Consider the following 12,923-nt stretch of genomic DNA (forward strand, 5'->3'; position numbering starts at 1 on the left):
TCTCACACTGCCCCCCCCCCCCCCCCCCCCCCCCCCCCCCATTTTCTCTCTCACGACATCTCCGTCTCTCCCTTTCTGCAGAACTACACCCAGTACATCCTCTGTCCATCTACGACCTGCAGACGTGGATGGGGAGCCCGTCCATTTTCGTCTACGACTGCTCCAATGCGGGGATCATCGTCAAGTCCTTCAAGCAGTTCGCCCTGCAGCGCGAGCAGGAGCTTGAGGTGGGCAGCCGCTTCGAGACGCACACACGCACGCACACAGGCACGCACACACATGCACACATGCACACAGGCACACAGGCACACGCACACACATACTTGCACACAGTACTTTTCAGTGTTAATCAGTTAAGTGTGGATGTTGTGGACACAGTAACTGCTTTGTAGAGGAGTAGAGGTGATACTTGTTGCACTGTTGGATACACACCACAAATGAACCATGACGACCCCTTTCAAGCTGGTTCCTTGTGTGGAGTTGTGATTCTTGGCCTGGGTTATTCGATTGGAAACACAGGAAGTCCTGTTGTCCAGCCAATCAAATGCCAGCTGGCTCTAAGTGATTGCGTTTTGGTTTAGTTCTTGGAGTACATAAACCTCTCTGACCTCACACACACACACCTCACCACATCATCCTTTTATGACGGTCTCTCTCTCTCTCTCTCTCTCTCTCTCTCTCTCTCTCTCTCTCTCTCTCTCTCTCTCTCTCTCTCTCTCTCTCTCTCTCTCTCTCTCTCTCTCTCTCTCTCTCTCTCTCTCTCTCTCTCTCTCTCTCTCTCTCTCTCTCTCTCTCTCTCTCTCTCTCTCTCTCTCTCTCTCTCTCTCAGCAGTGGCATGATATGTGAATACCTAATGAGATGGCACTGTCATTCATCTCAATTATTCATGGGGGAATTTCAGCCAGACTGTAGATTATCTAGAAGAGAGAGAGAGAGTGACAAGGATGAAGAAATGGCATGGAAATTTAGAAGAAAGAATAAACACAATACAAAGCCATACAGAGGAGGCAGAGAGACGACGACAGGTGATTGGAGAGAGAAAGAAAAATGCTGTGATAAAGTAAAGCCAATGTCGCAGACTTTCCCCCAGTATTACACAACACTCCTCACTGCTTCCTGTCCATCCCACAGCCTTTTTACACAAAAATGCGACAAAAACAATAATACTGGGGTCACTATTGCACTGTTTTTGAACCCCTGTTTCATGAAGCTACTTCTTCTACTGGAAAGGGCTGATAATATTTTTCACTTGTACTAATTAAGACCGTTTGAAGGTGTTTTGTTATTTCACTGTAAAAAAAAAAAGAGAAAGAAAGTAATACCCAGCTAGACTCACCCATGATACAGCTTTGGCTAAAAGACGGTGAGCTGCTTTTAGAAGGGAGATCAGCCAAGAAACTGACAACATGAGGAGTGAGGAGGAGGCAAAATAGAGTGAGGAAGGAAACGAAAAGGGTCGGTTTGACTATGAATGATTAGGTATTATCTCTGTCATAATACCACAGGGAATGCAAATGGGAATACTACGATTTCTCTCAATAATGAAAGTTGTCGTTAAATATTGCGATCTAATTTTATACTGGCTAAAGTGTAATGAAAATGAAGTGGCCCTGTCACACAAAGCCTGACAGAGGAGTGGAATTAGTGAGCTAGTGTGATGGAAAGATGCTGAAAGGCTGCAGGAACAGGAACTCCTCGTCTTTCTCGGGGGAGCGACAGTGTTAATTCCTCGGATTCCTCTCAAGTCCGCAGCTGTGATGAAAGATAAAGCTGCTGCTCTGTGTTGTCAGTCGAGTGTAACTGCAGTCAAAATGTTGGTGTGTATGTCCTGGGAGTACAGCTGGTGTTTGCCGGGGTCATCGTGAGCTAAGAGATGCTGTGCAAGCGAGTCAGGAGCGGACGCACCTGGTGAGACAGAGAGGAAACGCTTGCCGTCAGTGTTTCAGCTGCACCATCGCATTAAACGTATTTATCCGCAGGTGGTAAATTGAGATTTCCGGTTTGGTGTTTCCTGCCTGGGGGAAGTCCTCCAGCTTAATGCAGGAGAAATGTTTCCGTTTTGTAAGCAGAAGTCTTTTTGTTTTCCACCCGAGTGCTCACTCCACTCGCCCATTCCCTCAGGAAGCGTAGGGAGGTGGAAATGCTGGAAGAGGGTGAACTCCTGTTTGGATGGACACACAATGGAACTAAGTGTTGGCCCTCTCTGTGAAGTAAAGCAGAGTTGAGCGGTAAATAGGCTTGTTCACTATCCTGGTGCAGGCCAAGGAACCTGATGGTCAATGTTGAAGTGACTTCTCACAGCTTATGGTATACATCTGATGATACTGTACCATGTTGGCCGTTTGGAAGCTGCAAATATTTGACCACATGCCCATCTGAATGAACCATCACTCCATCAGTCTCATTCAGCTGAGTTTTGTCTCGTCTTAACCCTCGCAGTACTTGCTGATTCGGCGAAATGAACCACGTCGAGTAATGAGCAGCTTGTCACGTGTGTCTGCGTGTAGCAATGTGATCAATTTAAGTATGTAGTGTGCCCTCGGTGTTGAAGATTCCAGTTTTTTGACATGCTGTATTTTGCTTCGCTGTAGCACAATCGCCGTATTTTGGTGTCTTCGATTGAGATGAAGCTTTTCTTAATGAAGCGCTTCAGTGCGACACCACTGCTTCTTACCGTCTCTGTTTGTTTATGGGAGGCAGTGGCTCAGTGGGTAGAGCTTCCGCTTGGGAACCGGGGGGTTGCCGGTTCGAGCCCCTGCCTAGGTGCCCCTGAGCAAGGCACCGAACCCTCAATTGCTCCCCCCTCTGCGAAGGGTGGTAAATGTAATGTAAGTCGCTTTGGATAAAAGTGTCAGCCAAATGATCGTAATGTAATGTAATGTAACGTAATCCCTTAATTGCTCCCCCCTCTGTAATGGGTGGTAATGTAATGACAGTCGCTTTGGATAAAAGCGTCTGCCAAATGATCGTATTATTATTATTATTATTATTTGTTCCGACAGGTTGCCAACAAGCTTGATAAAATGAGATTTATCAGATTAAATGATATGCTGGTGGTCATTTGTGACTGCGGCATTATCGCTGTGAACACATTCTCACATTCCTCACTGCATTATGAGGAGACAGGAGAGCATAGCTGCAGATCCAGACAGGAGCATGAAAGAGAGTGGAAGCACGTTCTGAAAGGAGATGGAGGATGTGTTTCATCACGCCTCCGCTGCACCGTATCAATGCAGCCTCAGTCAGTCAGTCGGTGGGTGTGTGTGCGTGTGTGTGTGTTGGGGGGGCGTCTGGTCTGAGTGCTCTTATTATGAGGCCACCTGCTTCCTTTTAAATATCTCATCACTTCCTGTGTGCACTCAGCAAACATGCTCGCTGCATTAGCTGTGGGTTGGAAAGTGTGTGTGTGTGTGTGTGTGTGTGTGTGTGTGTGTGTGTGTGTGTGTGTGTGTGTGTGTGTGTGTGTGTGTGTGTGTGTGTGTGTGTGTGTGTGTGTGTGTGTGTGTGTGTGTGTGTGTGTGTGTGTGTGTGTGTGTGTGTGTGTGTGTGCGCGCCATGCAGAGGGGAAAGGGGAATAACTGCAGCACTCAGCAGGGGCAAAGACTGAACCGTGAGTGCTTGTATGTGGTTTGTGTGTGCTCATAGGGTGTGATTTTTTTTTTGTGCGTATATGTGTGCGTTGCGGTCTCTGAGTTTGTGTTCTCGGCGTTTCCAGGAAGCTCTCATAAAGCTTCTGCTGGCTTTATATTGATGAATAATTAATAGCTGCATTTTGGTGTCCTCTATGTAACTTGTGTGTGTTATGACTGTCTCCCTGTGTCGTGATTGTGCGCATACACGAAGATGTGAAGTCATCCCACAGGATTAGTCTCATAAATTAGTGTCGCTTAAAACGGGAAGTCTGAGCAATTAAATTGTACCCTGATATCCCCAGTGGAAGAGAGAGAAAAGAAAGCTGTCACGGTGATTTTCATGGTAATTTGGGAGATTACAATATGCTAATGTGATAATTACAGTGGAAGCTTGGCATTAATCAGCTTGGCTGGCAATGTTGTTGTATTTACTGTCAGGATTAGCACACCGTCACACCGTTTCTCCAGGCTCTTTATGTGAGACAGTGTTCTTCTTAAGACGACCAGAAGAGACTTAGATGTCCATGCTTTGTTTCCACTGTGTGTGTGTGTGTGTGTGCGTGCGTGTGTCTGTCGGCACTCTCCTCATTAGAGAGGAGAAAGCAGAGTTATATTACACAAAAGACTGGCACAGATCCCTTCACACAGCAGTGTTGGTTGAAATATGTGTACAGAGGAGGAAGAAGACACACACAGTTGCACACGCATAATCACCCACTCCTCCATTAATTTAGGCTATTCTTCCAAGAGTCGTAATCTTAACTCCATGATTTATTCATATGTGCGGCAAAGCCCTTATAGAGCAGCAGAGTAAATACATAATATCTCACTCTGAGATCTGAGATCTGAGCCCCGGCTTCTTTTTTTCTACCAGCTGACTTATTACAGAGTCTGCTAATGAGTTATTGAACTACCAGAGCAGCGCGGGTGTGCAGGCAGGAGGAGGGTGGTTTCATATAAACCTACACTCTCTGCCTCCACACACCTTTGCACAGCTTTGATTAGTTAAACTGCTAACAGACATTTCTGAGTAAAATTCAGGCACTTTTTTATTTTATTGCGTATGACAAAGTAGAAAAGGCTGTAATGGCACATTACACAATACTCAAACTCAAAGAATCATTTCCAGCATATACGGAAGGGGTCCTTTAATTGATGTGTTTGAGAGAAACAATGACTTAAATGACCTTGGAGATGGTAAAGCTCTTTGTCAGTCAGTAACAGGTTGGCAAAAAGCACTAGTAAACAAATCTCAAGAACAGCGTAGGAAATAACCAAGGTGCAAAAGGCAATGTTGCTTGATCTCTAAAATTGATTGTGAATGTGCTCTTTCCCGAAGGAATGCATGAGAACCTCGTTAGGCCATGATGCACAATAGCCTAGGTCAACCAAAGAGTGGTAACAATGAAGTTCATGTCATTCAAACCAACTTTTATAAAGAATTTAATCAATCAGTCTGAAGAAAGTTTTACCACGCAGGGATTTCTTCCTCTGCAGAAAGTAATACCAGCAACAAGTGTATAAAATAGGAATATAATTTTATTGCACACAAGACAAACACAGCTACTGGAATACTGACATGAGATTGTGACCTAGAAGTAACTGAAATGCTATGATGTAATGGAGTGAACAGAAGGTATTAAATTAAAGAACTATGGAATAGATAACAAATGGATTTTGGGCAACAGCAACACCTAACAGGAGAATTTGGATCAAGAACAAATCGTAAAAAAATATATGACAAATAAAAATTAAAACTGTCTGGTTGGATCTGTTCCAACGGTGGCTAGTTTCTGGAAGTTGCTTTAACTGAGGTGTGTGTCTCATTTAGACGTCTTCTTCAGAGTGGAAGATGTGAGCTGGTTGAGTTTGAAAAGAATTCTGTAACTACTAGGTGCCCATAGCAACCACAGAGCTCTTCAATAAGTCAAAGTTCTACATGATATAGAAATACATTTGCCGGCTTGGGAGATGTTTAGAAAGACATAATGTAAGGAAAAATACTTGAAGTGCAGCATATTGAGGTAAAATGTATCCAGGTACTTCCCACCCGTGAGCCCACAGCATGAGCATCATTTGTCCTGTTTTCATTCCTGTTCCTTTTCGTTTCCTTGCCAGCGGGTGGATTAGTAGCCATTGTATGTTTCTGTCCTGGCCTCAGGTATTTCAGATATAATGTGACTTGCATCAGATGCTAAGTCAATGTACACACCCAGGAGCCTTGAAGGAGTTTACCAATCACTCACTCTGCTGCTGGTGTGTGCGCCTGTCTGGTGCTGAAATCTCAATTAGGTTCACAATTCATGGGTTCATAATTTAGCCATTGCATTTAGATTTTTAGATTTTGTTTTACAGTTTTTACAAGTGTACCAAAATCTTGCCTTTAATCTGAACTCAAATCTTTCGTCTCTTGTTTTTCCTCCTAAATGAGAGTGTGCGAAAAAACTTGTCTTGCGCTGTGTTGACACATTTTTATCTGTCACCCTGGGCTACTTCTGCCTCTAAAAATAAATACGTAATGAAAACACTAATACTAATAATACTGCCACCTAAGTAGAATTAGAGAGGAACCAAAGCTGTGACAAAAGGGAGTGTGGGTCTGTGACGGCTCCATTAAGACCCACAGCTCATTAAAGTCTACTCAGCACAAGACTGAAACCATATTGACCTCCCAGCAAACAAATCAACAGTACAGCAGCATAATGAGAGCACATAAATAGGCAAGAGCTTCAAATATAATTAAAGTTTGACATCATAGGAAAACCCTCCTTCATTTTTCACGTTAATTGTATCGACCGAGCCGTGGAGGATTGGGTAAAGAACATGTTCCTTCGGTTTTTAGGCTGAATTCCAGTGTTGTTTTCACACCAAAGAACATGTGCAAAAGGGACGCTTATTCATCGCAGGGATCAATAAGCTGTCACATAATTCTGAATATCTGAAATATCTGAATATCTCTCAGGCTCTGTCAATTTCAATTTTTGTCTTCTAAAAGCACAAGGGAGCAAAGTCGCAAATGTGCTGGTCTACTTCATACGATCATGCAACCGTGAGAAAACGGTCTATTTACATTATTTGTTTTAGTTTTATAAGTTGACTTATTTTAGATTGATGTGGAAACATGTTTCAGTTTTAATTGTGTTTTGGAAAGAAATTCACAGTGTTTGCATGCACATTCTGTACACGCTCACTAGATATCAGGATGGTGACCTATCCACAGATGAGCTCATGTTTGCTGTACTGAGCTGAACAAGAAAAACACACTCAAAATGTGACCTCCAAATACACTCGTGTGTATTTCCTCGGCCTTCGCAAATTTAGTCTGACACACACATGCTTACATACACAAGCACTAACAATTTGCAACAGTGACAGCAGTTACGACAGGTTTGTGTAAGAGGCAGTAAAGTACTAAAGCTGTCACCCGATGGATATTTACTCACACTCAAATGAGTTTTTCTCCACTTTGTCTGTTGTTCAAAGACACGCCAATGATATCCGTTTGAATCTGGCATCTGTGTGTACATGTCTCCTTTGCTTCTTTCTGTGATTGTGGCCGTAGGCGTGTTACTAAGGAATCTTATAAACAGCCAGTCTCCTCTGCTGTTCAGTTCAGGTGCATCATTACTCTTTTCACATATATGTGTGGAGTCTAGTCGTGTTTTCCCATGATACAAAACTATTGAAATTTCACTTACTACAATGCCAAAGCGAAAAGAAAAGCTTCCATGGAAATGCTTCTACATTTGTTTGTGGCATCATCTTTGTGTGATTCTTTCTTCTTTTTTCATGTCTCAACAAGTGGGATTGCAAAGAGCAAATGATGCCGTCCATGATGATGTGACTCGTTTTTGTCTGCCAGATCACACGGCAGTCAGTCACGGGCCACAAACAACTCTTAGCTCTTTGAAGATGCAGCTCCCTTTTCCTCACTGTCAGTCAGGCAGGCAGTTTGTGAATACGTTACAGAGAAGAAAAAAAACACACTGATACACTAACACGCTTTTCTGCTACAGCACCACTGTGCACACTAAGTCGAAACAGATCAGTGAGAAAATCCCGCTCAGTTCTGATTGGGGCCTGACTCGACCAATGCTGGTCAAACACTCGCCCACTAACCTCACACTTGGTGCATCTTTCTAATCGGGTGGATAGATTCAGTAATTAAAACATATGTTTGTGTTTTTAATATGTACTCCAGTAACCAATTTACTCCATTCAGTATGTCCCTTTTGTGTCCATCCAGGTGGCAGCCATTAACCCCAGCCACCCACTCGCTCAGATGCCGTTGCCTCCCTCCATGAAGAACTGCATCCAGCTGGCAGCCTGTGAGGCCAGCGAGCTGCTGCCCATGAACCCCGACCTCCCTGCTGACCTGTTCACCTCCTGCCTCACCACACCCATTAAGATCGCCCTCCGCTGGTAAAGTCCTTTAACAAACCTCCTTTCTCTTCCTTGTGCTACAGCTCAGCGCCAACTGTTCCCTGAATTTGTGTGATAGTCTTTAGAGACACCGTACAGATGGTACAGTCAGGAAATGTCCTCATTTCAGTCTGAAGTCCTGGCAGGTTTCTCCACCTCACTTTTAAAATATAATGAGTGTTCTTCCATAATGAGCCCACAGCGACCTTAAACAGGGGCCGGACCTCAACATGTTGAGAACCTAATCACTCATGTACTGTAAACTGCCTAGTTTTGATGTTTCTCGTTAGATAAGGTTAATGCAAATCCATCTAAATATAACCACATATATAATAAGCAACAATAATAATACATCGAGTTATATATCTGGCTTGCACAACTACCACTAAAGAGGTAAGACATGTGCAACTAGCAGTTAAGGTAACACTCAAACCAAACCATGACAATAAATTACATTAAAAAAACTTTGTTTAGTTGAATCAGAAAAGCCTGAAGTGCTTTATGTGATCGGTGTGAGCTTGATGCAGCTGGTGATTGTGGTTAGTGATAGAAGCATATTTATTTTAAAGTATCCGCCACAGAAATGTGTAAGGCAGTAACAGTAAGGCCTAAAATCTAGAGAGTTAACCTTGTGACTTGTGAACGTTGTATATTTTATCTCTGGACAGATGGGGTTAATGTGCTTCAGACAGTGAAAGAGCTGTCTTTGACCTCCAGATTATGGATTCATTTTCTTTACGCTTTGTTCCTCTTTGATAAAAGTGCAAACGGACAGATTTTCTCTCTCTTTGACCATCGGGCAAAATGCCCAAATTTGTTCAAACAATACTTGCATGCTCAGAGGACACTGTGATGTCCTGGAGTGAGAGCAAACTTTGCACCGAGCTCAGTGGGGCTCAGTATTCACCTGTGATGAAAAATGCAAAGCGATGTCATCCTGAGCGAGTGGAGGATGATGGTGATGCCTGCAGGGGATGATACAGTAAAACAAGTGAAAGATATGCAGCAGCTCTTTAGGGAGCCTTGGCTGATACAGTGGCCTGATGCAAATGCGCTGTGATGCATCATTCAGATGACTGCACTGATGGAGCTGTATGGTAAACCAAGAGCACAGATGTGTTGCATCAGCAAATCAGCCATGGGGTTGAAGCTGTGTGTGGGGCTTACAAACTTACACAAAGATTGTTGCATCACCTCAGATTCCCTGTCAACACACAAACATACACATTGGCGTGTCACATGTTTTTTCCCCCTGCACATCGAGTATGAAGTTCCCTCTTTGTTTGTTGCAGCTTCTTATAGTCGTGCATCTTAATCAACTGACCTGAATTTGTTTACTCACAAATAACAGACTCTTTTTAATTAAGGGAAGGGATCTATTCTGTGTGTGCTTAGCATTTGGGACAGAAAGGTCCTTAAAAATAAAATCTTCAAAATGCGTCCCTTTATTCAGCCGACTAATTGTTATCAAAAAACTGCTACAACAACCAGCAACTCTTACACCCACAGCATTAGTAAGCCTTCTCTTTGTGATTCAGTTCAACTCTTCAATGAAACTGCAGGAAAGAGGAAGAGACAACCTTTAATAATCCCACACCTGGGAAAGATTCAATTAATTTCACCTCCAAAGCCACAATGTTTCTTTATGCTTTTGTCTGGGATTCTCGTCTTCTCGTTTTCTCTTTGTAGTGTTCTCTCACTTAAAATTTTCTTTCCCAGTCTGAAATTCCGTCTTCCCTCTCCTTCTATTGCTTCTTTGGCTTCATTACTTACGTCACATATTGCTCCCCACCTAAAATCGTCTAATTCTCTCCCTTTCATATTTAAGGGTCATACGTTTCCATTTCTACGATCTTATTTTCAATTAGGGCTCTATTTTCTTTCTTTTCATTTTCTGTCATTCTATAACAACACATTGATTCACTACTACTCTTGCCTGTTGCAGCACCACTTTGCACACAGAGTGAAAATGGAAAACGGTTCCTGTCCGTCTCTAAGCCTGCACATAATATTTGGCAACTTTGACGATGTTCTGCTATGTTTCACCATAAAATGAGAGAAAATAAGAAAAAGATGAATTATAATTGTGTGTGTCTCTCGGAGTTCAGCTCACCTTACTTGCACTGCACAGTCTAAGCAAAAGCATTTTCTCCCCTCAGGTACAAACTCCCCTCGTTGTCATAGATCATCACTTCCCGCCACTGTTTTTGAAAACTGTTGTAATATCCTCAGGAATTACTTTGCACAAGCTTGAGGTGACAATGACGATTTAACCGATGTCCCAGCTGAAGATTTAAGAGAGGCAGACTTATTTTTTCGTGAATCGTACGTGAAAATGGCAGGTGGCAGTGTCCTAGGGCCCCTGGAATGTTTCATCTCTGCCACGAATGTCGAACAGTTTCGTTTATCTTCCTCAGCCCCAAGTCCACATCGCCGTGACCTTCAGCGTAATGACTTCTCACTATTATGCCATTAATATTGATATCCTCATGCAAACATCCCATTGCAGAGAACAAGTTGCTAAAAGCCTACGGGATAATGTTGGCTGAACAACTTAATGCCCTCTGCTTCCAAAAATGGATGTTGTGGCTTCCATGGATTAGCTGATCTTTTTTAGACCCACATTCATTTCATTTCTTTGGCACAAATGAATCACAGAAGAGTTTATCATTTGTGACGCTGTTTGTCCTCAATCGTTTCAATATCATATGCTCGGTTGGCGTCACAGAACTGTTTTGCTAAAGCTTCAGCATAAACAATTTGAACTGAACATGATGAAATACAACAGTACATCTCCATCAAAGATTTGTAGAGGAGAAGTACAAAGCTGTCCGACTTCGCTGACAATATTAAAGTGAGGACTAAGGAAGAGAAGGGACTCTGTGCATCTGGGAGGGATATTACAAATCCCACACACGGTACAGGCTGCATCAGCGTCCTTCTACCAGCTGTGATAGAGAATAACAACTTAATTAAGAATATTCCCAGCACTCAACATACTGACCTGTCAGCTTAAAGGCCCAGTCCTCACTCTTTGTGACCACATAAAGAGGGATAATAAGGGAAATCAGTCATGCCTTTTTCTTTTCACAAACATTGTTAAAGTGAACTAACCTTTGATGTTTTCTTTTGTATTAGTTTCCTTATTAAATCCTCTTCATCATTACTGCGCCACAAATTGTATCTTCTAACAGCTTTCCACTCTAGCTCTGGTTTTTACTCGAAGAAATTCTAGATTGAGTCACTTTGGACGTTCTGCACCATTCTAGTGTCCCAGTCTCATCAGTAGTCATTTACACTGTGATCTGAGGCCCATACTGACTACTACAGTCTGAAATGTGCAAAAGCTTTCCACGCATTCCTTGAGATAATGCAGTCATAAACCATCAGTTAAAGTAAATTGTTCTCCTGGTGCCCTATAGAAAGTTGTTAATTAGTTTGGATTCTTGAATCGGTTGACACAGCACCATCTAGAGGATCTTTTGGCATTTTTTGTACAGGTTCACAAATCCTTGTTTTTTGGTTTGTTCTTTAACTTGCAGGCCTGGCTTTTCCTCACTTTAATCCAGTCCCAAATGGAGCGAGAATCAAGGCGGTTGGGTGGACTTTGGCAGTGTTTAAGTGGGTGGAGGTTATCCAAGGAGGGGAGGGATTTGCTGATGGCCTGTCTTACCTTAGCTTGCAAGTGTAATGAGATGCATTGAGGGGCAACTGATGGGGTTTAGAGGGAGAGAGAGCGAGGCCGAGTCAGTGCATGTGTGCCTTTCATTGCTCAGCCAAGCAGAAAATCATTACTGGCAGAGCCCCATCTTCAGGGGATTTCCCCACTGCTGGAATGGACGGGGAGGAGTGGGAAGGAGATAACACTTGTGGGGGAATGAGAGGACTGATGGAGATAAAACCTAATGTGCATACCTGGTTGTTAAAGATACAAATGGTGACCGCTGTTGAAGAATTGGAGGTTTACGTACCGACACTTTCTGGTAGATTAGATGTTGCAGCACATAATTTCACCCTGTAAGGAGAGTAGGAGGAAACTCTGTGGGGTGAATGGTGAGCCTTGCCAGCTCCTATCAGCCTCTGTCCCTTCAATAGTGCACCACTGCCACCCGCTCCACACGTGGTAAACCTGCCACTTGGGTGCTGTGAGTGCGCTCCATATGTGAACTAGAAAGCATAACTTAAATGTTGCTGTAGCGCCACCTAGAGAGAATATGACATCACATTTTGTAGCATTGCTTGGAGTTGAAGCCTAGACAAAATGTTGTAATAATATAAAGGCTTCAAGAAAGACAGACTGTAATGAACATTTTCCGTATCACTGTGATTATACTGATAGATACGTCTATACTGAGGCAAAAATCAATGATGCTGTACCTTAACCACCTCAACCTTCCACCACTTTCAATCCAATCTGTTTGATCATTGTAGACATGTCCTCCGCGCAAACAGGATGCAGGACATAAACTGCAGATTTGTGCACATGTACACCTTTTAACCTCCTTGCTCATCTCAGAGCGGGAGGATTGTAAGTCATCCAGCATCTGTGTGTGTGTGTGTGTGTGTGTGTGTGTGTGTGTGTACAGGTTGATTGTATGTATGGACGAGTTAATAATGGCACTGCAGCAGCGAGTACTCGCATGATCACACACTGTATATACAGCGAGGGTTCCCCTGAGGCACACACAAAGTGCAGCCTTTTGATTTTCATTGAGGAAAAAAATGCAGCTGTTTTCTCCTTCCTAGTTTCTGTATGTGGAATAAGGAAAATCAAACACTGCATTGACACACAAGACTCTATCCTATGCTGATTGTTGTGGAGCCTTTGCTAAATGACTAAAATGTGAGTAAGCTATGGAAACGTTTGC

The 12,923-nt window shown here is 43.1% G+C and overlaps 2 protein-coding genes across 2 annotated transcripts in view; one reads left to right on the top strand and one right to left on the bottom strand.

Annotated features, from left to right (window-relative positions):
- Nucleotides 1-12,923, bottom strand: part of rasal3 (RAS protein activator like 3) — a 225,203-nt gene that overhangs the window by 169,432 nt on the left and 42,848 nt on the right. The gene's annotated exons all lie outside the window — the stretch shown is intronic.
- rptor (regulatory associated protein of MTOR, complex 1) overlaps nt 1-12,923 on the top strand; it is a 140,387-nt gene that overhangs the window by 49,932 nt on the left and 77,532 nt on the right. Inside the window, 3 exon segments of the mRNA XM_076145405.1 lie at nt 82-94; nt 97-227; nt 7,880-8,055. Coding sequence (XP_076001520.1) covers nt 82-94; nt 97-227; nt 7,880-8,055 — 320 coding nt within the window.

Source organism: Genypterus blacodes, unplaced genomic scaffold (genome assembly GCF_046128005.1).
Source record: "Genypterus blacodes isolate CSIRO-AG114 ecotype Tasmania unplaced genomic scaffold, CSIRO-AGI_Gbla_v1 ptg000030l_1, whole genome shotgun sequence".
In the NCBI taxonomy this organism is placed as follows: domain Eukaryota; kingdom Metazoa; phylum Chordata; class Actinopteri; order Ophidiiformes; family Ophidiidae; genus Genypterus; species Genypterus blacodes.